Consider the following 26,167-nt stretch of genomic DNA (forward strand, 5'->3'; position numbering starts at 1 on the left):
TTTTTGTTGCTGTTGTTCAGTCGCCCAGTCATGTCCGACTCTGCGACTCCATGGACTGCAGCATGCCAGGCCTCCCTGTCCCTCACCATCTCCTGGAGTTTGCCCAAGTTCATGTTCATTGCCTCAGTGATGTCATCCAGCTATCTCACCCTCTGACACCCTCTCCTCCTTCTGCCCTCAATCTTTCCCAGCATCAGGGACTTTTCCAATGAGTTGTCTGTTTACATCAAATGACCAAAATACTGGAGCTTCAGCTTCAGCATCAGTCCTTTCAGTGCATATTCAGGGTTGATCTCTCTTAAGATTGACTGGTTTGAGCTCCTTGCTATCCAGGGGACTTTGAGGAGTCTTTTCCAGCACCACAGTTCAAAGGCATCAGTTCTTTGGTGTTCTGCCTTCTTTACGGTCTAGCTCTCACAACTGTATATTACCACTGGGAAGACCATAGCCTCGACTAGATAGACCTTTGTCGGCAGAGTAATGTCTCTGCTTTTCAACACTGTCTAGGTTTGTCATCGCTTTCCTGCCAAGAAGCAGTCATCTTCTGATTTCATGGCTGCAGTCACCATTAGCAGTGATTTTGGAGTCTAAGAAGAGGAAGTCTGTCACTGCTTCTACCTTTTCCCCTTCCATTTGCCTTGCAGTAATGGGGCCGGATGCTATTACCTTAGTTTCTTTTAATATTTAATCTTAAGCCGGCTCTTTCACTATCCTCATAAAGAGGCTCTTTAGTTCCTCTTCACTTTCTGCCATTAGAGGGGTATCATCCGTATATCTGAGGTTGTTGATGTTTCTCTTGCTGTCTTGATTCTGGCTTGTAGCTCATCCAGCCTAGCATTTCTCATGATGTGCTCAGTATATAGGTTAAGCAAACAGGGTGACAGCAGACAGCCCTGTCATATGATCTTGAACCAATCAGTTGTTCCATACAGGGTTCTAATTGTTGCTTTTTGACCCACATACAGGTTTCTCAGGAGACAGATAAGATGGTCTGGTATTCACATCACTCTAAGAGACTTCCACAGTTTGTCATGATCCACACAGTCAAAGGCTGTAGCATAGTTGATGAAACAGAGATAATGTTTTTCTGAAATTCCCTTGCTTTCTCTATGATCCAGTTAATGTTGGAAATTTGATCTCTAGTTCCCCTTCCTTTTCTAAATCCAGCTTGGACATCTGGAAGTTCTTGGTTTGCATAATGCTGAAGCCTAGCATGCAAGACTTTAAGCATGACCTTACTAGCATGGGAGATGAGTGCTATTGTCCGATGGTTAGCACATTCTTTGGTACTACCCTTGGGAATTGGGATGAAGATTGACCTCTTCCAGTCCTTTCCGTCACTACTGGGTCTTCCAGATTTGCTGACATAATGAATACAAAACCTTGATTTATACACTTAAGACTCCCAAATATGTATCTCTCCTAGCCCTCTATCTTGCTCATGTTTGCTGTCAGAATCCAATTATCTACCTGCCTATTCAGCATTCCATTGGATGTCTCATATGTTTGAGTTCAAATTTATATTTATTCTCTCATAAACTTGATCCTCTTCCAAAGTAACCTGTCATCTTTTCAATCTATCCAAAGCTGGAAATTTAGGAGTTACTTTTGACATTTTCCTTTTCCCTGTAGCACTCATCCTCTTTACTACCAGCACCCTTGTCTAAGCTGATCCAAGTTTTTCTTGGTATAACATTATCTCTGCATCTACTTTGTCCTTTTCCTATCCATTCGTTACACTGTAGTCACTGTGATCTATTCACAGTGGAAATCTGATCATGTCACTCTTGACCCCTGACTCACTTAAATGAAACCCTTAGTTTCCCATCACTTTTAGCAAAATATCAAAGACTGGGTAAGAATGACTTCAAATAATCAGCAGAAGTAATTATAATTGCTACAAAACACTCAAGAAGCTTTATGTATTATCTTCATTTCCAGATTCTACAGCTATTTCTGAAATCAGTTGGAATATTTGTTCCTATTGCATATTCATTCATTCAGTAGATATTTAATGAGTGTCTGCCATATGAGAGATATTTAGATATTACATGGAAATCCATTTAAAACAACAACAATAACAGTCTTTTGGTAAAATGTATGGTCATTTTTAATGACTTGTTCGAAAAGGCTGCTGAATGGGACAAAGACAAATATAATGGTTAAGACTGGGAGCTTTGGAATAAGACCTGGGTTTGATTTCTGATTCTGCACATATTAGTTTTTTGGTTTTTTTTTTTTTCACATATTAGTCATGTGATCTTGGACAGGTTACTGAGGCTCTGTAAGCCTGTTTCCTTGTGTTTAAAATGATGATAATTACAAGAAACACATGTTTGTTGTCAGGGTTAAGTAAAATAGCATGTGAAACTCTCTTAGCTTACTTTGTTGAAGGTTTATTATGTATAATAAACCTTCAACAAATAGTAGCTATTGTTCATTCTTTAAATATTTATTGAGTGTCTCTAATGTGCCAGGTTTTAGGACTGGGGATACAGCAATGAACAAAACTGACAAAGTCTGAGATGACAGTTTGATATTAAATGTTAGGACTAATATAAAAAGTAGGAGTAAGACATATAAATACTTGGATCCAGTATAGAAATCAACTTTATAACAACATAGTCCAAAGAATGGCCTGCTTAGAGAGTAGAATAATCCCCATCCACAAAGATATTCCACAGTTTGTTGTGATTCACAATAAAGCAGAAGTAGATCTTTTTCTGGAACTCTCGCTTTTTTGATGATTCAACGGATGTTGGCAATTTGATCTCTGGTTCCTCTGCTTTTTCTAAATCCAGCTTGAACATCTGGAAGTTCACGGTTCACGTACTGTTGAAGCCTGGCTTGGAGAATTTTGAGCATTACTATGCTAGCGTGTGAGATGAGTGCAATTGTGCGGTAATTTGAGCATTCTTTGGCATTGCCTTTCATTGGGATTGGAATGAAAACTGACCTTTTCCAGTCCTGTGGCCAATGCTGACATAATGACATAAAAAAAGTTTATTTTCCAAATTTGCTGGCATATTGAGTGCAGCACTTTCATAGCATCATCTTTTAGGATTTAAAATAGCTCAACTGGAATTCCATGACCTCCACTAGCTTTGTTGGTAGGGATGCTTCCTAAGGCCCACTTGACTTCACTTTCCAGGATGTCTGGCTCTAGGTGAGTGATCATACCATTGTGATTATCTGGGTCTTGAAGATCTTTTTTATATAATTCTTCTGTGTATTCTTGCCATCTCTTCTTAATATCTTCTGCTTCTGTTAGGTCCATACCATTTCTGTCCTTTATTGTGGCCATTTTTGCATAAAATGTGCCCTTGATATCTCTGTTTTTCCTGAAGAGATCTCTAGTCTTTCCCATTCTGTTGTTTTCCTCTATTTCTTTGCATTGATCACCGAGGAAGGCTTTCTTGTCTCTCCTTGCTACTCTTTGGAACTCTGCCTTCAAGTGGGTATATCTTTCCTTTTCTGCTTTGCCTTTTGCTTCTCTTCTTTTCACAGCTATTTGTAAGGCCTCCTCAGACAACCATTTTGCCTTTTTGCACTTCTTTTTCTTGGGGATGGTCTTGATCCCTGCCTCCTGCACAATGTCATGAACCTCCTAAGAAATTTGTATGCAGGTCAGGAAGCAACAGTTAAAACTGGACATGGAACAACAGACTGGTTCCTAATCGGGAAAGGAGTACATCAAGGCTATATATTGTCACCCTGCTTATTTAACATATATGCAGAGTACATCATGAGAAATGTTGGACTGGATGAAGCACAAGCTGGAATCAGGATTCCCAGGAGAAATCTCAATAACTTCAGATATGCAGATGACACCACATTTAAGGCAGAAAGTGAAGAAGAACTAAAGAGCCTCTTGATGAAAGTGAAAGAGGAGAGAGAAAAAGTTGGCTTAAAGCTCAACATTCAGAAAACTAAGATCATGGCATCTGGTCCCATCACTTCATGAGAAATAGATGGGGAAACAATGAAAACAATGACAGACTTTATTTTCTTGGGCTCCAAAATCACTGCAGATAGTGACTGCAGCTGTGAAATTAAAAGACACTTGCTTCTTGGAAGAAAAGTTATGACCAACCTAGACAGCGTATTAGAAAACAGAGACATTACTTTGCCAACAAAGGTCCATCTAGTCAAAGCTATGGTTTTTCCAGTAGTCATGTATGAAGGCAAGAGTTGGACTATAAACAAAGCTGAGCACCGAAATTGATGCCTTTGAACTGTGGTGTTGGATGAGACTCTTGAGAGTCCCTTGGACTGCAAGGAGACTCAACCAGTCCATCCTAAAGGAAATCAGTCCTGAATATTCATTGGAAGGACTGATGCTGAAACTCCAATATTTTGGCCATATGATGCGAAGAACTGACTCATTTGAAAAGACCCTGATGCTGGGAAAGATTGAAGGTGGGAGGAGAAGGGGACGACAGAGGGTGAGATGGTTGGATGGCATCACAGACTCAATGGACATGAGTTTGAGTAAACTCCATGAGTTGGTGATGGAGAGGGAAGCCTGGCATGCTGCAGTCCGTGGGGTCGCAAAGAGTCGGGCATGACTGAGGGACTGAACTGAACTGAACTAAACAAAGATATTCAAACACAGGATGATAAAATTATGTGATTAACTGATTAACAATAGACTTTTTGCGTGCCTGTCTATATGGATGGTGACCTTTTATAAAAGATCTTATTTTTTCACTGCCATGGTGCGAGTTCAGTCCCTACAAGAAACACATGGTTAGGGAAAAAGAAAGCTTATGTGTTTTTTTGCCACGTGTATTTCTCTGTTTCCCTGGGAGTGAGTAAATAATAGGTCTCATAAACTAAGACTTCTAGGACTGTTGAAGCTGAGTGATGGGTACCTACTAGAATTTAAAGAAGGAAAAAGAAAAGAAGGCAGCATGCAGATTTCTTCTGAATTGAACGTTTAATGGTCTGGTTGAAGAGGAGGATTCAGCAAAAGAGATCAGGAAGGGGCAAAAAAGATGAAATTTAAAAGCTACTCTTTATGGAAAATTTCAAACATATATAAAAATAGAACAGTATAATGAATATCCATGTACCCATCACTCAGCTTCACAGTTAGTGACTTGTGAGTAATCCCTACCCACCATTGTTTAAAGGCAGATCCCAGTCATCATATTATTTTATCTATGAATATTTCAGTATGTATCTTAAAGGTTTTTTTTTAATCCAACCATAATATTATGATCACACCTTTAAAATTAATAATAATTCTATTCAGTATTCTTATTTCTCTGTTTGTCTTATATATGTTTTGTTTTGCTTTATGTTGTTTGATGTAGTATCCAGAAAAGATACATGCATTGTGATTGGTTGATGCAGTCTTAAGTTTCTTTAAATCTATAGATTCTTCTATTTGTTTTTTGTATTTTATTTGGGCTTAGAGAACTTCTTCTTTTTTTTTTTTTTTTTTGAGAATTTCTTATAATCTAGACTTTGTTGATTGCATCTTTGTGGTATCACTTAACATGTTCCTTTGCCCCTGAATTAGCTGTGAATTGGTATTGAATGTAGAAACTTGATGACATACATACCTGCATGCTCAATCGTGCCCACCAGGCTCCTCTGTCCATGGGATTCTCTGGGCAGGAATACTGGAGTGGGTTGCCATTTTCTCCTCCATGGGATCTCCCTAGCCCAGGGATAGAACCCATGTCTCCTGGGGCTCCCGCAGCTCCTGCATTGGCCAGGTGGGTTCTTTACCACTAAGCCACCTAGAAAGCCGTAGAAACTTGATTAGGTTTAGATTAAAATTTTTCCTTCTTTTTGGTAAGGATCCGTCAGAATTGGTATTATGTGTGTTTCTGTAATAACTGGCCATCTGTCTTTTTTGTGACGTTAGCTATTGACAGTTTTTGCTCTGATCCATTAATCAGTTATGGTGATATTCTAATTCTATCCTGCCAAAATTCTAGAATGATAGAATTTAAGTATTGGCTGATAAATATATCCTTAAATATATCCTTTTAGGATCCTTGAATTTCCATATTTATTTACATACTTTAGAAGAAAACTTTTTTTTTTTTTAATTGGCTACGCTGATTCTTCATTGCTGCCCTAGAACTTTTTCTAGTTGTGGAGAGCAGGGGCTACGCTCTAGTTGCATTATGAGGGCTTCTCATTGCAGTGGCTTCTTTTGTTGCAGACCGCAGGACCTAGAGTACGAACTTCAGTAATTTTGGAATGTGGGCTCAAGAGTTGCAGCTTGTGGACTCTAGAGCACAGGATCAGCAGTTATGGTGCACAGACTTAGCTGCCTTGTGGCATGTGGGGTCTTCACAGAGCAAGGATTGAACCCATGTCCCCTGCATTGACAGATGGATTTTTAACCACTAGACCTCTGGGGAAGCCTGGGAACAGATTTTACTTTGTTAATATGTGTTATTCTATTTGAGAAGCATCATCTTGCTGCTTTGTGCTGCTATCATTTATATTTGAATTTGAAAATTGCCTGCAATTTACTAAGATGCAGCCCTTGAGGGCTATAGATATGCAAGTTATCCATGTGCCGTTCCCCCTGGACATTTGGTGGTGGTCTGTTTTAAAAAGCAAGTTAAGAGAGGTAGAAACTAGAAACTCCATGTATGCATATTGATCCTTTATGTAAGTACTAATAAAAATAGTTTCTTTTACTTATACCACTTACATAAAGTAATTTTGCTTCATTCAAGTTATGCAAAAATTATACTCTGAAGTTATAACATCTTTTTATATAACTTCCTTCTATTTAAAATCAGAGAGGATACATGGATTTTTTCCAGCCCCATAATCTAATGTTAAATTTGTTTCATTGCCAAATAACCATTTTAAAGCTAGAAACATACTGTTCCCGTAACTCTTACATAATTTGGAGTAAATTCCCTCTTAAATGTGGTAGAGAGACATTTGTTACCCAGGGTGTGCTTTTAGAGGCATTTACAATAGCACATATCATTTGACTGTTTACCTTTAGCATTGTTTTCAGTCAGATAATTAATACATATTTTATAATACTAATAATAACTATTATAATAGATAGTACTTAGTATCTAGTATCTAAATGCAGGATTAGACATCATATTCTATACCTTCTACATAATTAAATTTATTGATGTTCCATAACAAAGTATCTCTTTGGAATTTTTGGAAAGCCCCAAACCAGATGCTTATGTACTTCCTGCTTAGAACTCTTCATTTTGTGCAATCCAGAATTCCTTCCCCTGTCCTGTACAATCATAAAGAGATAATGGGAAATGGAACTCTAAGATGCCAAAGAGGTGGTTCACTGGAGTCTCCACCCATTGTACCCCACTGGAATCAGAGGGGGATAAAATGAGAGAGGCTTAGAAGAGTTAAGGCATCTTTACTTCTGTTTCTCTTCTTTTGAGCCTCTATAAATTGTTTTTTGCCTGCTCTGGTTTTCTGCTTTTGTACCTCTATATTCTAGTACCTCTACATTTTTTTTCTCTGTATCTTTTTTTTTCTCTCTGAAAGACTTAAAGTCACAGAGAAATAAGGAAACTTTGTGAGGAGTTTGTGGTGGGTAGCAAATATTGACCCTTGCATTTAGCAATATTGTTTGGGCCAATATATTTTTATAAGAAATCATTGTACTAGACTTTGGCATTATCATTTATATTATATATGACTTATATTCATAATTTTTCTTACTATCTTTAATATCTCTCATTTGTTATTCATCAGTTAATACACACATAATATCTAAAATACTTTTTAAAGTTACTATTTATGTCAAACCGAAGCATGTCAAGAACCAAACAGATTTTCCTGCTAAGCAATCCCATGTTGAGAAAATTCTAGTTGTCTAAAAAAACAAGTTTATAATAGTTGGCTCTGATATACTGTGACCGCCTATTTCAAAGTCATATGGCATATTAGAAAGCAAGACAACTTGAGAAAAATTATACTCTGATTATTATGATGATCATTTCCCATACATGGGAACAATGAACAGTATATGTTGTGTGAAAATTGTATAAATCGTATGTTGAATTTGTTCTTAGTGCTTTCCTACTACTATCCTTCTATTTCTCTGTATATTCATTCTATTAATTTTTGAGAGTTCGATATTGAAACTCCAACAAAAAAATCTTTATTTACTTAAAAAACTAATTGTAATATATAATGGAGCTATATGTCACCTTGTTCTGTATTTTCCAAGTCTCCTGTAAATGTGTTGTCATATTTTTACAATTTAAAAAAATCCAGTGAGCAGTGTAGGAGAGCTATACTGTAGTAGGTTGTTCCTGGCTCAACTGATATGAGTTATGCATAGGATGATGGGCTGAGTGCTGTCCAAAACCTACATGCAAAAACAGATTTGGAACTGCGGAATAATATTTTCATCTCCCTCTGTATTATCAATATATAGATTTTATGCCTTTGGTGTTATACCTCTGATTTTAGTGGTTAATTTAGTTCTTATCTGCTATTTAAATAAAATATTACCTTAAAAATAACTTAGTTACATAGATAAATAGATATTAATTGGATTATAAAATTTAAATGGCTTTTAACTTTTTCTAAGACTCTGATGCTGGGAGGGATTGTGGGCAGGAGGAAAAGGGGACGACAGAGGATGAGATGGCTGGATGGCATCACCAATTCGATGAACATGAGTTTGAGTGAACTCCGGGAGATGGTGATGGACAGGGAGGCCTGGCGTGCTGCAATTCATGGGTTTGCAAAGAGTCGGACATGACTGAGCGACTGAACTGAACTGAACTGAAGAACCAGATGGCAAAAGACATTTTGTCAGACTTTTATCCTCAAATTTTATTTTCATAATACTAATATTTTTAATTTGCTATGCTAAAAATGTAAGGATATCAGTATTTAGTTAAATATTGAACAGAATAAATTCATTCAGTTCAGTTCAGTCGCTCGATCGTGTCTGCTGGGAAGGCCCAGCATCAGGGTCTTTTCCAATGAGTCAGCTCTTCGCATGAGGTGGCCAAAGTATTGGAGTTTCAGCTTTAGCATCAGTCCTTCCAAAGAACACCCAGGACTGATCTCCTTTAGGGTGGACCAGTTGGATCACCTTGCAGTCCAAGGGACTCTCAAGAGTCTTCTCCAACACCACAGTTCAAAAGCATCAATTCTTCGGTGCTCAGCTTTCTTCACAGTCCAACTCTGACATCCACACATGACCACTGGAAAAACCATAGCCTTGACTAGACGGACCTTTGTTGGCAAAGTAATGTCTCTGCTTTTCAATATGCTATCTAGGTTGGTCATAACTTTCCTTCCAAGGAGTAAGCATCTTTTAATTTCATGGCTGCAGTCACCATCTGCAGTGATTTTGGAGCCCCAAAAATAAGGTCTGACACTGTTTCCACTGTTTCCCCATGTATTTGCCATGAAGTGATGGGACCAGATGCCATGATCTTCATTTTCTGAATGTTGAGCTTTAAGCCAACTTTTTCACTCTCCTCTTTCACTTTCATCAAGAGGCTTTTTGTTCCTCTTCACTTTCCCAAAAGGGTGGTGTCTTCTGCATATCTGAATTTATTGATATTTCTCCCGGCAGTCTTCATTCCAGCTTGTGCTTCTTTCAGCTGAGCGTTTCTCATGATGTACTCTGCATAGAAGTTAAATAAGCAGGGTGACAATATACAGCCTTGACGTAGTCCTTTTCCTATTTGGAGCCAGTCTGTTATTCCATGTCCAGTTCTAACTGTTGCTTCCTGACCTACATACAGGTTTCTCAAGAGACAAGTCAGGTGGTCTGGTATTCCCATCTCTTGAAGAATTTTCCATAGTTTATAGTGATCCACACAGTCAAAGGCTTTGGCATAGTCAATAAAGCAGAAATAGATGTTTTTCTGGAACTCTCTTGCTTTTTCAGTGATCCAGCAGATGTTGGCAATTTGATCTCTGGTTCCTCTGCCTTTTCTAAAACCAGCTTGAACATCTGGAAGTTCACAGTTCACGTATTGCTGAAGCATGGCTTGGAGAATTTTGAGCATTACTTTACTAGCATGTGAGATGAGTGCACTTGTGCGGTAGTTTGAGCATTCTTTGGCATTGCCTTTCTTTGGGATTGGAATGAAAACTGACCTTTTCCAGTCCTGTGGCCACTGCTGAGTTTTCCAAATTTGCTGGCATATTGAGTGCAGCGCTTTGACAGCATCATCTTCCAGGATTTGAAATAGCTCAACTGGAATTCCATCACCTCCACTAGCTTTGTTCGTAGTGATGCTTCCTAAGGCCCACTTGACTTCACATTCCAGGATGTCTGGCTCTAGGTGAGTGATCACACCATTGTGATTATCTGGGTCATGAAGATCTTTTTTGTACAGTTCTTCTGTGTATTCTTGCCACCTCTTCTTAATATCTTCTGCTTCTGTTAGGTCCATACTATTTCTGTCCTTTATCAAGCCCATCTTTGCATGAAATTTTCCCTTGCTATCTCTAATTTTCTTGAAGAGATCTCTAGTCTTTCCCATTCTGTTGTTTTTCTCTATTTCTTTGCATTGATCGCTGAGGAAGGCTTTCTTATCTCTCCTTGCTATTCTTTGGAACTCTGCATTCAAATTGGAATATCTTTCTTTTTCTCCTTTGCTTTTCGCTTCTCTTCTTTTCACAGCTATTTGTAAGGCCTCCTCAGACAGCCATTTTGCTTTTTTGCATTTCTTTTCCATGGGGATGGTCTTGATCCCTGTCTCTTGTACAATGTCACGAACGTCCGTCCATAGTTCATCAGGCACTCTGTCTATCAGAGCTAGTCCCTTAAATCTATTTCTCACTTCCACTGTATAATCATAGGGGATTTGATTTAGGTCGTACCTGAATGGTCTAGTGGTTTTCCCTACTTTCTTCAATTTAAGTCTGAATTTGGCAATAAGGAGTTCATGATCTGAGCCACAGTCAGCTCCTGGTCTTGTTTTTGCTGACTGTAAAGAGCTTCTCCATCTTTGGCTGCAAAGAGTATAATCAATCTGATTTCAGTGTTGACCATCTGGTGATGTCCATGTGTAGAGTCTTCTCTTGTGTTCATTACAGACTTATAAAATGGTCAGGATAGTTGAACCCTTACTTTGGGCAATTCACTTGAATTTTCTTACGATTTCAGTGAACTTTTCAATGAGCATTTACCATACATCTACTCAGTAATACTCACCAAAGAGAAATGAAACCCACATCTCCCTTTAATAAATGTATAGGTTAATTCAAGGAACAAATTCATAATAGTTACAATACACTGTGAACAGGACTATAATAATAGTATGTAAGGAATGTTCTGTAGCACAGAAAGATGTAATGGTCATTTATTTCTCCAGGAAGAGCTGGTCAGGGAGAATAGATCATGTTTGGGCTGGACCCTGAAGTATAAATAGAAATTTACAAGATGGATAAGGTAGGGGCTATGACATACCTTTCATATTGAAGAATGAGTAGAGGGAAAAACAGAGCATCCCACCCTCTCACCCCAGAACTCCACTGCCCATAGAAGTCAACATATCAGTGCTGATAACATTTTATTTCTCATTATAGGGCTCTTGAATTGGCTGTAAAATACAAAACACATGTTGACACAGTTCTTGCTTACCGTCAAAAATTTTTGGAGACATTTGGTAAACAGGAAACTAATAAACGATACCTGCAGTATGCAGAAGGTGTAAGTATTATGCAGTATTTGATAATAATTATATGCTTTATATGTTATTTGTCTCAATGAGACAAAATTGAATAACTTTCCTACCGTAATCTCTAAAAATAACTGCTTCTTGTCTTTCAATGTTGCAGTTTTATTTTGACTATATAATTATATTACAGAATATTTTTCTGGACTCTTACAGCCATGTTTTGCTTAACTCAAGTCTGTTCTTACAGTTTCCAATTTATGTTAAGTTTGTGTCCTAACTGATATTTTTAGATAAACAACATAAAATGTGAGGATAAAGGCTTCTAATTTTGCCTTCCTAAAGGCTTCCTGAATTTTGCCTTCCACTAGCTGCCCTTTCTGTTCCAGGGGAATAAGCACAGAGGGCAGTGGCCAGAAGTTGGATACTTTGTCACTTTGCAGATTCTAGGGAGCCTGCTTGCACTTAAAGAGGTGCCTCGCCTGGGTAGACTTCACCACCTAGAACCAAAGAAAGCTGACCCTTTGCCTCTTAAGTTCCTACCAGAACTTAAGGTTTTGTCAATCCAGTTAGGAAAAAAGCCATTCTAGTACATACCAGCACACAAGGCGAGCCATGCCTAGAACAGAAATGATTGTGGCCACCTGCCCAGATACTTCTAGATTCAAATGGCAGAAATAGAGCTCACTTCTAGCCATGGGAGATCCAATTTGTAAACCCAAGACAGGGCTAACCTTTCTCCCAGCTCTGCAAACTAGTTGATTTCCTTATCCTTTTAGGCATTCATATATTCAAAATGTGTTTATAAGTACTCAGTCTGGATTAGGCACCACACTAGGTGTTGAATCAGACGTGGCTTGTCTTCATGGAGCTTATAGACCACGTAGGGGCTTTCCTGGTGGCTCAGATGGTGAAGAATCTGCCTGCAATGGAGGAGACCCAGGTTTTACCCCTGGGTTGGGAAGATCCCCCCGGAGAAGGGAATGGCTACCCACTCCAGTATTCTTGCCTGGCGAATCCCTTGGACAGAGGAGCCTGGTGGGCTACAGTCCATGGGGTCGCAAAGAGTTGAACACGACTGAGCGACTAACACTTTCACTTTCTTTCATAGACCCTGTGGGAGTGTTTCTCGGAATGTTCTGCTTCATTGTGGGGGTGGGTAAAATATATTAACCTGTCCTCTTTGGAAGAGGAAAGAGGATGTAGAGAGAGGTACCTACTAAATACATTATCCATTTGCTATATGTAGAATATCGAGTGTCATGAGTCACATTTTTGGACTTCAGGACAGTTTTCAGGGTAATGAAGACTTTGGAGCTATTCTTAGTTCTGCAGTGTAACTTCATCTGGATCCAGGATAGACACAGTTGTGGGTTTCTTGGTAGAAAGGGACATATTTTATAGAAGCTTCACAATTTTTTTTGTTTGATTCAGAAATGAATTGTTTGGGCTGTTAGCCTTCCGTAAGAGCTCTGAGGGCTGTACTTTTTAATTCACAGAATATGACAGCAGCCACCACCACTATGGTGCAGAACAGCCCAGAAAATCATTGGTCAGCTAATCTCTTTTGTCTGTTTTGAAAATATGACATTATGTTGAAAATGAGCACCCACTTTAAATTTCCTTTACTATATAATTTTGAAGCAAATTAATACTACTCTGCTTCCTCTTCATCATATTAATATCAATATTTTTTTCACTGTGTTCACATAGGTGCTTTTGAGGACATGGAAAATATAGTTTTTACCTCAACGTTATATTTCAGATTCTGAAAACTTAAAACTCTTATCCTCTTTTTCAATATATACGTATTCAACTATAAATAACATGTTAATACTTCAATCATAAGAGTAGCTGAAATGTTCAAAATGGGATAATCAGAACAACATGACTTTTCTTGGGTATTTTGTTTCCTGTTTTTTGACTCCCTATGGCACCATGTTCTAGTTTCCAACTTGTCTTCATAAATGTAATTTGGAAGTTAACTAGAAATCATAAAACAGTATTTTAAGATGAAAATCTTAAATAAAAGCCGAAGAATAGATGCTTTTGAACTGTGGTGTTGGAGAAGACTCTTGAGAGTCCCTTGGATTGCAAAGAGATCCAACCAGTCCATCCTAAAGGAGATCAGTCCTGGGTGTTCATTGGTAGGACTGATGTTGAAGCTGAAACTCCAGTACTTTGGCCACCTGATGCAAAGAGCTGACTCATTTGAGAAGACCTTGATGCTGGGAAAGATTGAGGGCAGGAGGAGAAGGGGACGACAGAGGCTGAGATGGTTGGATGGCATCACCGACTCAATGGACATGGGTTTGGGTGGACTCTGGGAGTTGGTGATGGACAGGGAGGCCTGGTGTGCTGCGGTTCATGGGGTCGCAAAGAGTTGGACATGACTGAGTGACTGAACTGAACTGAAGTGAACTAAGATGAAAATAATCTTTGACTTAACATTTCTTAACCAAAATTGTGATTATAAAAACTTTTTATTTCAGAACTAAGAATTGAATAGAAAAAGATCATTTTTGTAAACCTTGAAAAATTTATTATAGATAGCTGGTGAATTCAAATGGCTTCACAATGCATAACATAAAAGTTTATAAGAACTGAGGCTTGACATACATTCATATTTATGAGCCCTGAAATGTTATTTGGGCCTTTCTAGTTTAAAATGTGGAAATCTGAGATCTATACAAGGTGTACTGTCTTCTAAGAACTCCATCAGAGTCATTATACCTGGTCTACAGTGGTGTTCAGCAAGTGTTTGTAAGAGAATTCATTAGTCTGGCAAATAAAATCCACCTGAGGAATACATTCAGTTCACTGAATACATACTCTGTGCAAAAAGAAGAGTAGAGGAGCCAGGAAATGTTTAAACATTATGCTAGGAGAAAGAAAAAAGGAATGATAAATAGGAGAGAAAATAGTGAGAGATTAAGTGGTAGCTCATTTCCTGGATAATTAGTGATCTCTCATTCATTCAGTATTTACTGAGTACCTCCTGCAGACAATGTATTCTTCTTGGTGGTTGGGATATAATAGCAAACCTGGCAGACACTGACCCTTTGAAATTTGTATTCACATAGAGGCCAAAAATAATTATATAGTTAATTGTTAATTTCATTTGCGATAATAGCTTTGAAGGTAGTGTCTATAGTGCTATAAGACTTTATGAATGTGGAGCCTGACCTAGAATGGGGGTATCAGTAAAGATTTTTCAAAGGAAAGCAAATGATGTTAGAGCTGAACTCTGAAGGATGGGTAGAAACCAATCGAGGGGACAGGGTGTGGGGATGGACACATTCCAGGATAAGGGAGGCTCTGAAGTGGTTAAGAATGATGAGCAAAGGGGAGGTTGACCTGAGAGTTTCATAGGGCACATTAGGTAAGTTGGATTTACCCTAAGATTAATGTAAAGATACTGAATGGAAGTGACATGATCACTTTTCCATTTTAAAAATCCCAATTTCTAAGTAGAAATGGAAACTTAGAATTTTTCACAAATTATCCTGTTTCCTTCCCCATTTGGAAATTATATACTTAGCATTTGTTAGTTTTAATTTCTTTATTTTTTCCACAAAATTATCTTGAGTAGGGTTTTTGTCAGTCAGTCAAAGGATATGATAATAAGAGCAAATGCATGGGGTCTTGAAAGAATGGTGAAGGAGTACAGAGGGGGTGCCTTGGGTTCTGAGTGACTGGAATATTGATGGGACCAGACATTGAAGCATCTTAATATTGTGCTAACAGATTTCATAATGAAGGCAATGCAAAGACTTGAAGGTTTGTAATCAAGAGAATGACTTGAAAGATAGCTTCTTAGGTGGAAGATGGTTTGGAGGTGAGGGTGATGACCAGGAGGCCAGTTACTATAATAGTTTCACCAGGAGATGGAAAGGGTAAGATTAATGTAAGAAAAAAAATCAGAAAAATTAATAAAACATTGTAGTTAGAGGTGGGAGGAGAGCAGTGAGGTAAGTCAAGCCATTTGAGAACAACTTCAGCATTCATACCATGGGTGACTAGTGGAGGAACATGAGCATATATGAGTTGTGGACCTTTCTTTAGTTTGAATACATGAAAATAGGCCATTTTTTGCATTAGAAGTTCCTGTGGGATAGACCCTATCTAGGTGGAGATGTCTAGTGGGCAGTTGGAAATATCAATGTGAACATCAAAGGGTGTTGATAAAGGAAGAATAAGGGCTAGATAAATAAATCTATGATCATGACAATTTAGGTATAGTTGAAGCTATGTGAGTTGATGAGATCTCTTAGGGAAAGTATGAAAAAGCTGTGTTTGGAACCCCAGTGAATGCTAAAAGTGAAGAGGGTACCAAGGAGAAGGATATAGAAGAAAAAGAAAGAAAAAAGATTGAGGACATTTAGAAAGGAGAGCAGAAACCAGAAGGGAAGGATATACTGAGAGAGATTTTGAAGAGCTGGAATGGAATCAGCAAGGTCCAGGGGATGCTTCTACATCAAGGCTTTTTTCTTCCTCTGTTAGGTGCTCTTCCCCAGATATACTCATTAATCTTCAAATTTTCACGTCATTAATTTTCAATTTTCTCGGGGAGAAAACTTTCTCTGATCACTCTATCTGAAGTTCAGCACTAATCCCCCCAACTCCTCCCTTGGTACTGTCTCCCTCCCCTGTTTCTGAAACTCTTACCACTATCATTTGTCTCTGTTTATGTCTCTATAAAGACAGTGATTTTTATCTTTTTATTCACTGCTAAATCCATGTACCTAGAGCAATCCTTGGCATAGAGTGAACATTAAATATTCGTTGAATGAGTAACTGAGTCATATAGAGAAGGTATATAGGATGAGGAATTAAAACACTTAATGGTGGTGTTAGTGAAGTTTCTGAAGTATGGTGGGAACACAGTTATATCACAGTGGTCTGGGAAGAGGATGAGAGTCGGGAATGAAAAGAAGAATGAAGGTAGTAGCTTGTGGGGAGACAGAATAGAGAAGGAAGGATGGAAGGAGCAGCCAGTGAAGAGAAGGAAATTGAAATATGTAGGTAATAATTGAAGGTTGATGTCCTAAAGGAGTCTGAGATAAGATCATGGACTTGTGTGAAGATGCTGGCCTGAGACAGAAGGGAAAGAGATAGGCGTGGGTACAGATGTACCTACTTTTGTGAAAGGAAGGAAATTAAGTGAATTCTACCTAATGGTTACTATATTCTCTCTAAAGTAGGAAGCTGATTTTTCAGTTGAGAGTAAGAGAGATGGGGTAGAGGATGGAGAGCCATTTGATATGATTTTGAAATTACTTCTATGTGAATATAAAGAATTGACTGGCTCAGGACTAGAAAAAAGTGCCAAAGAGTATTAACACTCTCTGGAAGAGAAAAGGATGTGTTTTAACATAGAAGTCACTTGACAGCTGTCATGAGTACATCCTTATCTGAAACCCACTATTAAAAATACTCTATTCCAGAGACTAAATTATCAGACCATTGTTCTAAAACTGGACAGATGCCAGAGTGAAAGTGAAACATTTATTTTCAGTAGGATAGCTATCAACTGACACCCTCACTTGTACTATAACAAGTAACTAATATAGATGTCGTCAGTCTACTTGATATACTTCTGGTGAAGCCAAGCAACAGTTGTTTAGTTTATCATCGATACATGGTTTTATTGTGACTGATTCAAGAAACATATGTAAGTCATTTAAAGCTGGAAGAAGGACAAGGTATTCATCAAGTTTTGTCTTTCTCTTTGAAATGTTTTCTTAGATGAATGTTCTGCCATTTAAAAAAACATCAGGTTCTGGCCAGATTGAAAAATGAGCCTTTCAAATAACCTAACATTTGCTCTGCCTTTCATTGAATTGTCACTTGCATCTTAGCACAGACATTCATCTTCTATGAATAAGAAGGATTCTTTTAATTCATCCATTTTATATATTATAGACAAATATGTGGAATGATTATCTTAATAAAGGTGACCAATAATATCCACAAATTACTACACAGAAATTAGAGAAAGGATTTTGGCATAAAAAAGAACCAAATACTTAATTCTACCTACTTCCAGCACAAAATTAAGAGAGGCACGAAGTCTTGTGTTAAGGTTAAATTAGTCTCAGTTACTTAAGATAAATCTGTTCAAGCAGCACATATGACCCCAATCTGCTTTAATACTGCTTATTCTACTCAGCTCCCCTACATGGAGGTGAAAACCTATTTACTTTTGGTTCAGTCTAGGAGTTTGGGTTTATTTCAAAGTAAATCAGAGTTAAGTTTAAGCTGGGACCCCATTTTTTCCCATGTCTTGCCTGAGAGAGGACACACATTTCTAAGTTAGTGATCTCCAGACTTATTAAAAAAAAAAAATCTGAATGCTTTTTCCAAAAGAACTTGTTTGTGGGACTTAGGGTAGAGTCCACTCCTAACACCAAGTCTGTTGCTTTAGTGGGATATAGTGGAGGGGCAGGGCTGGATCTTGGTGGGGATCAGTGGTTGACCTGAAACAGATATAAATATTATCACTTTACAGTTATTCTTTTTAGTTGTCTTTCAACCTTGTTCTCCCACTGTTTCATCTAATATCTTTTCATCATTGTCTTACCACCAAGTCTTCATATTATTTTAAGAGTTGTTGCAAAGGAGCCCCTTTGCAGAGTATGCTCTGGTGAAGCAGATGCTCCCCTATCTTTCTTCATAGCTAGGTTCCTGATGGAAACCTCAGTATAAGAGTGCTGAAGTGTTGATGCACTTGAAACATGGCCTGATGGCCAGGGCTCTGTCCATTTCCCTCTTGTTTGGAGGAGAGCAACCCACCTTACCTGCCCTTCCCACCTTGTACCTGAGCAGAATCCTAGGGTCCCATAGTTGAGATGTACTTTTTATAAATAACTACAACTAGATTTTGGTCTTTTGCATCACAGTGAAAGTCTTTGCTTTTTATGGTGATAATTGTTCTAGTAGGAATTATTTAACGCTATGTCATTTGCGAGGGAGCATTATTTCTTCTTAACTTTTCTTTCCCACTGTCTTTCTCTAATGTTTTGAAAGTCATACATTCTATTTTTGTTTACTCTTAGCTACTTTGGATTAAATAAAAAGGTCTTATACTGTATATGTGCATTTCTTCTTTTCTTCTACCACAGCTCCAAATAGACTGGGAGAAAATCAAAGCCAAAATTGAGATGGAAATTACTAAAGAGCAAGAGCGGTCATCTGGCAGCCAGCCCACCAAGAGTACTGGTCTAAAGCACTAAATGTCATGATTACCTTTAAGAAGTTTTACCTTTTGAAACTGAGTCTGATTAATCAAGGATAAGCATGTTTTCATTGCTAAAGAAAAAGGCAGAATCTCCAAGTATAAGCACTTGCTGTGTATTTAATACCAAAAGTACATTCAGAAAGACTGAGCACAAAATAATTACTGTAATTTCATCTTTTATCTTTTTAGCACAATAATTAGCAAATGTTCCTATATACTTATGATACATCCATGTCGTATGCTTACATCCTAGTTTTCTGTCCATTATTTTATCCCTGAATCTTCAGTATGAACAAATATTAATGCTAATAATAAAACACTGGACTCTTTAAAATTTATGTTATCATTCATTTCTATTTGACCTCTAAATTGTAAAGTGCTCCAAAAGTTTATTTACACAACAAAAAAATGAAGATTGATTTATGAAAATATATAATAATATGTATACTTGTATATGTTCGTAGCAACATTATTCACAAAACTAAAGTGGTGGGCAAAAAAAGATATACATCAGCAGATGAATGGATAAACAAAATGTGGTGTATACACAAAGTGGAATATTATACAGCCTTTGAAAAGAATGAAATTCTGATACATGGATGAATCTTGAAAATACCATGCTAAGTGAAAGAAGTCAGACACAACAGGTCAAATATTGTAGAATCCCACTTACATGAGGTATAAAAATAGACAAGTTCATTGAGACAGAAAGAACAGTAGTTGCCAGGGACTGTTGGGAGGGAAAATTGAGGAGCTATTATTTCATAAGTTCAGAATTCCTGTCTGGCTTGAATGAGTTCTGGAAAGTGATAGTTGGTGATGGTTGCCCAACATTGTGAATATACTTAATGCCAAAATGGTAAATTTTGTTATATCTATTTTATTATAATTATAGAAATATATCTAGAACAGGCAAGAAATATTTTTCTCATTCCTCTTCTGACTTGAGAATGTTTAGGCACTAGACTCTGGAGTCTGAATTTTGTGAAAATCTCCTTAAATTATCAACCCATTTGACTAGCTTTCATTCAGTATGTCCCCAAATTATTATTACCACAAAAGCTTTTTAACATAGCACAAATAATCCTTAGAAATTCTTCCATGAAACCATTTTTGGAAATGGTACTTTGTAGAGTGAGCATGTGCATATACATGGGAAAATGATGCCCTCTCTCACCCTCATTTTAATGAATATATTTAGTTTTTTTAAATGAAAATGTTCCTGTCTTTTCAACATATTCCTTTTCCTTGCTGAAATGTTGTAATGTTCTGTTCTTCATCCAGATGCTGGGTACAATGGTGTGTTCAATTTGTGAAATATGATTGAGTGGTTTACTTGTAAGTTGTACTTAAATACATTTATTTTGTTTTCTTATATTACAATAAAAAGTTTAAAAAGAAAGCTGGTCAGAAGGGTAAATTTTATGTTTATTTTACTATAATTTTAAAAGTCAAAAAATATAATGAAATATTTTTGCATTCTAACAACAATTCTCTGATAGCCAACTTGATACCCAGAGTTAATGTGCTCAGTTGCCCAGTCACATCTGACTCTTCATAACCCCATGGACTGTAGCCCACCAGGTTCCTCTGTCCATGGAATTTTCCAGACAAGAATATTGGAGTGGGTTGCCACTGCCACTTCCTACTCCAGGGGATCTTCACGACCCAGGGATTGAACCCACATCTCTTGTGTCTCCTGTACTGGCAGGCAGATTCTTTACCATTAGTGCCACCTGGTAAGCCCAGAGTTAGTGTAGGTCTCACAAATTAAAGGGCAAGATCCTCAGCTAGATTACTCTTCAGTTGCCAGTCTGCTAGTGGGGACCCTAGGATACTCATACCCCTCTGACTCGGCTGAAAATTTGGGGATTCCTACCACCCCCCTTCAGGTTTGACAATTGACCAGAATGACTCACTGGACTCACTGAAACATTTTCTGTTACAATTTTACTATAAAAGATACACTTTAGGAACAGCCAAAGGGAAGAGATGCTGCATAGAGTGAGGCCTGGGAGGAAGGAGAGGCATCAGGAGAAATGGAGACACAGAGCTTCCACACCATCTCCTCATAGAACCCAGGCATGTCCATCATCCTCCCAAGCACATCAGTATGTTCACCAACCAGGAAGCTCCGCTAGGTCTTGCTGTCCTGAATTTTGTATCTGAGTTTTATTATGTAGGCACCATTGATTGAACTCAGCCTCTAGCCCCTTTCCTCTCTCTGGAGGTCAGGTGGTTAAAAGTTTTAGCCCTCTGATCATGTGTTTTTTCTGGTGACCAGCCCTTATCCTAACGCTCTTTAGTCATGCCCCTCCCCCAACACACACACACACACACACACACACACACACACACACACACACACCCCGTACATGTTCATTAGCATTAACAAAGATACTCCTTTCATTCAGGAAGTTTCAAAGGTTTTGGAAGCTCTATACCAGTACCCCTCTCCAAGCCTGGATACATCCTTTATTACATCTTAGGCCTCTCCCTGGTCTTTGATCATGGGATCTTTTATAGCAAAAGGGACCTGACAGCAACATTTGGAGGAATCAATGTGGGGTAAGGATAGGAAGCTCTTAAACTCAATGTCCCAATACATTTGATTATCAACACTGGCATTATCTTTCCAATAACGCCAGTATTCTAGCACATAACATTATGGTTGATGTAACCTGAAAAATAAGAGTCAAAGATACACATTTACTGGGGTCCCATCCAGTCAGTCTGATAGTCAGCCCCATCCATCATCATATTGTATGACAGGATGTCTTGGGGCTTCCATTTGATCTTGTCAGGAAACAGAAGTGGTGTCAGAAATAGATAACTTCATGCTCTCAGGCATTTGGTATAATTGGGCTTGAGAGACAATATTATTTCTTGCTCTTAGCTTTCTTCCAAGCATTATCGTTGGACTTCTCTCATTGCATAACTCAGTTACTCATTCATTTACCCAAACCTTTTCACCTTAGAAGGGACATTAGGTTTGGCCACTGTGCTGGTCTAGATCATTGGCAACACTAGGAGTCTAGCAAGTGCCTCCCACTCTGTCCACTCTCATCCATGTAGGAAAGGGTTACATAGGTAAAGAGTTAGTGGGCTATCTCTACCAATAAGCAATCTAACTGTTCAATGTTAGCCCAAATACTGCCGCATGGAGTGAAAGCACAACCCACCCCATCAGGCCCTTAGGAACTCAGACATAAAGATTTTAAAACAGCTATGGTTTGCTGCCCAGGAATCATCCCTGCTTCCTGCAATGCATTACTAGTTGTAGTTTTGGTCCAGGGACCACTGCATCAAGTATGAAAGAGAAAGTTACCATATGATATCCCTGATAGCTCAGTTGGTAAAGAATTCACCCACAATGCTGGAGACCTGGGTTCAATTCCTGGGTCAGGAAGATCTGCTGGAGAAGGGATAGGTTACCTACTCCAATATTCTTAGGCTTCCCTGGTGGCTCAGCTGGTAAAGAATTCACCTGCAATGTGGGAGACCTGGGTTCAATCCCTGGGTTGGGAAGATCCTCTGAAGAAAGGAAAGGCTATTCACTCCAGTATTCTTGGGCTTCCCTGGTGGCTCAGCTGGTAAAGAATTTGCCTGCAATGTGAGAGAGCTGGGTTTGATCCCTCGGTTGGGAAGATCACCTAGAGAAGGGAAAGGCTACCCACTACAGTATTCTGGCCTGGAGAATTCCACGGACAGTATAGTCCATCGGGTCACAAAAAGTCAGACAAGACTGAGCTATGAAGAAAGCTAGTGGAGGTGTTGAAATTCCAGTTGAGCTATTTCACATCCTAAAAGATGATGCTGTGAAAGTGCTGCACTCTATATGCCAGCAAATTTGGAAAACTCAGCAGTGGCCACAGGACTGGAAAAGGTCAGTTTTCATTCCAGACCCCGCAAAAGGCAATGCCAAAGAATGCTCAAACTACTGCACAACTGCACTCATCTCACACGCTAGCAAAGTAATGCACAGAATTCTCCAAGCCAGGCTTCAACAATACATGAACCGTGAACTTCAGATGTTCAAGCTGGTTTTAGAAAAGGCAGAGGAACCAGAGATCAAATTGCCAGCATCCGCTGGATCACGGAAAAAGCAAGAGAGTTCCAGGAAAATATCTATTTCTGCTCTATTGACTATGCCAAAGCCTTTGACTGTGTGGACCACAACAAACTGTGGAAAATTCTTAAAGAGAAAGGAATACCAGACCACCTGACCTGCCTCTTGAGAAATCTGTATGCGGGTCAGGAAGCAACAATTAGAACTGGACATGGAACAACAGACTGGTTCCAAATAGGAAAAGAAGTACGTCAAGGCTGTATATTGTCACCCTGCTTATTTAACTTCTATGCAGAGTACATCATGAGAAACTGTGGGCTGGATGAAGCACAATATGGAATTAAGAGTGCCTGGAGAAATATCAATAACCTCAGATATGCAGATGACACCACCCTTATGGCAGAAAGTGAAGAAGAACTAAAGAGCCTCTTGATGAAAGTGAAAGAGGAGAGTGAAAAAGTTGGCTTAAAGCTCAACATTCAGAAAACTAAGATCATGGCATCTGGTCCCATCACTTCATGGCAAATACATGGGGAAACAGTGGAAACAGTGACAGACTTTATTTTGGGGGGCTCCAAAATCACTGCAGATGGTGATTGCAGCCATGAAATTAAAAGACACTTGCTCCTTGGAAGAAAAGTTATGACCAACCTAGACAGCATATTAAAAAGCAGGGACATTACTTTGCCAACAAAGGTCCATCTAGTCAAAGCTATGGCTTTTCCAGTGGTCATATATGAATGTGAGAGTAGGACTATAAACAAACTGAGTATTGAAGAGTTGATGCTTTTGAACTGTGGTGTTGGAGAAGACTCTTGAGAGTCCCTTGGACTGCAAGGAGATCCAACCAGTCCATTCTGAAGGAGATCAGTCCTGGGATTTCTTTGGAAGGAATGATGCTAAAGCTGAAACTCCAGTACTTTGGCCACCTCATGCGAAGAGTTGACTCATTGGAAAAGACTCTGATGCTGGGAGGGATTGGCGGCAGGAGGAGAAGGGGATGACAGAGGATGAGATGGTTGGATGGCATCACCGACTCAATGGACATGAATCTGAGTAAACTCTAGGAGTTGATGAGAGTCGGGGAGGCCTCGCATGCTACAGTCCATGGGGTCGCAAAGAATCGGACACGACTGAGCGACTGAACTGAGCGACTTTCACTTCACTTCACTTCATCACTTATATGTGGAATCTAAATATGACACTGCTGCTGCTAAGTCACTTCAGTCGTGTCCGACTCTGTGCGACCCCACAGACAGCAGCCCACCAGGCTCCCCCGTCCCTGGGATTCTCCAGGCAAGAACACTGGAGTGGCTTGCCATTTCCTTCTCCAATGCATGAAAGTGAAAAGGGAAAGTGAAGTCGCTCAGTCATGTCCGACCCTCAGCGACGCCATGGACTGCAGCCTTCCAGGCTCCCCCATCCATGGGATTTTCCAGGCAAGAGTACTGGAGTGGGGTGCCACTGCCTTCTCCAAATATGACACAGATTCACCCCATCTATGAAACAGAAACAGACTCGCAGACATAAGAGAAAAGACTCGTGGTTGCCAAGGAGGAGGGGAGAGGGTCGAAGTGGGAGTTTGGGGTTAGTGGATGAAAACTGGTATATATATAATGGATAAACAACAAGGTCTTACTTAAAAGACAGGGAACTATATTCAATATCCTGTGATAAACCATGATAGAAAAGAATATGATAAAGAATGTATATATACCATCTCACACTGGGATGACCCAGAGGGATAGTATGGCGAGGGAGGTGGGAGGGGGGTTCAGGATGGGGAACACGTGTACACCCGTGGCGGATGCATGTTGATGTATGGCGGTGAATGGCAAAACCAATACAATATTGTAATTAGCCTCCAATTTAAATAAATTTATATTTTTTAAAATGTATATATATATATAAAACAATCACTGTGGTATAGCAGTAATTATTGCAATACACCACACTGTAATTCAGTTATACTTCAATAAAATACTTTTTACTAAGTTAAATGATGTGGGAAAGAAAAAAAGTGTAATTGTCACACCAGTATCCTTGTCCTCACACTTAGAATAGCAGAGGAATTTATCAAGTGAGGATACTCCTTAGCCCTGTTCATTTTGCATATGAGCACACATCCGTGAGGACATATAAGCCAGTCCTTCATGCCTCCATCTCCCCCTATTCTATTTGTTTTTAAAAATTTATTTATTTGGCTGTGCCTGGTCTTCATTGTGGCATATGGGATCTTTAGTTGCAGTGTGTGGAATCTAGTTCCCCAACCAAGGATCAAACTGGGCCCTCTGCATTGGGAGTGCGGAGTCTTAGCCACTGAACCACCAGGGAAGTCCTTCTTCCCCCCTTTTAGACAACCAATGTTTTGATTGCCCAATCTAATTCTTTACCAGCTGTTACTCTGAAGAAATCTCTCTGCCTGTTGTTGGACATGATGGCCTGTAAATAGTGTTCCTTGGTCTAAAGAAATGTGGCGCGGTGGTCCAGGTGGGTGCAGTGTATTCTTTGAGTTCTTTGCAGTACTCTGAGCACATGCATCTACCCTGGGTAAGCAAAGCCCAGTCCAGGGTCAGAGTCATTCCTGTGAGGACCCAGTTGGTTTCTATCCCCCAGGGCTACAGGCATCAGCCCGACTTGCCATCTCTGTGCAAGGACTCCCCCTAGGGACTCTGCCTTGGAGCCGGCTGTAATCTCTGTCTCTTGTTGGCAGACAGAGCAGTTCTTGTTGGTGTTTTGTGCCTCAGAGGATACCAGAGGAATCCATATGGTTTCAGCCCGTCTCTGCATTGCTGCAGGTCCCCCTCCCCATAACAGTATCCACCCATTTCACAAACTCAAGTGGTTACCTCAAGTGAGCACACTAGGGTGTCTGCTTGTTGATTCTAATCACCTTCCAATGCAAGAATGAGATTCCTCTGATGGGCATTCACATGGCCTACTTTAATCCACCCCCTCAAATTCCCATAATGATTTCCACAGGACCATGACCTGTAAGGGCCCCCCTTTAATAAGCCAGTCTTCCATTGCCCTTCTTCCTGACCATGTGGCCAGGTCATTGGCCACTGACTATGAGTAGGTAAAGATCCAAACAAGGATAAACAGCCTGCAGAGCAGTTAACCAAGCTGATATGTTTTTACCGTTTCCCATCAGAGTGGTAGCTTTCCAACAGAATGTTGTCTGTTCATGTTGAAACTACCATCCATACACTAAGCACCTATTTGTTGGTCAGTTGA

At 39.2% G+C, this 26,167-nt stretch overlaps 1 protein-coding gene across 4 annotated transcripts in view; it reads left to right on the forward strand.

The window, feature by feature from the left end:
- IFT80 (intraflagellar transport 80) overlaps positions 1–20,263 on the forward strand; it is a 132,074-nt gene extending 111,811 nt beyond the window's left edge. For 3 of the 4 annotated variants that reach the window (XM_027542408.1, XM_027542417.1, XM_027542425.1), the window contains 2 exons: positions 11,533–11,656; positions 18,746–20,263. In XM_027542408.1, the coding sequence (XP_027398209.1) occupies positions 11,533–11,656; positions 18,746–18,856 (235 nt within the window). In that variant the 3' untranslated portion in view covers positions 18,857–20,263. The remainder of the gene's footprint in view (positions 1–11,532; positions 11,657–18,745) is intronic. The other variant, XM_027542433.1, reaches the window with a different exon arrangement.
- The last annotated feature ends 5,904 nt before the right edge of the window (positions 20,264–26,167 follow it).

The sequence above is a fragment of the Bos indicus x Bos taurus genome, chromosome 1, assembly GCF_003369695.1.
Source record: "Bos indicus x Bos taurus breed Angus x Brahman F1 hybrid chromosome 1, Bos_hybrid_MaternalHap_v2.0, whole genome shotgun sequence".
In the NCBI taxonomy this organism is placed as follows: Eukaryota; Metazoa; Chordata; class Mammalia; order Artiodactyla; family Bovidae; genus Bos; species Bos indicus x Bos taurus.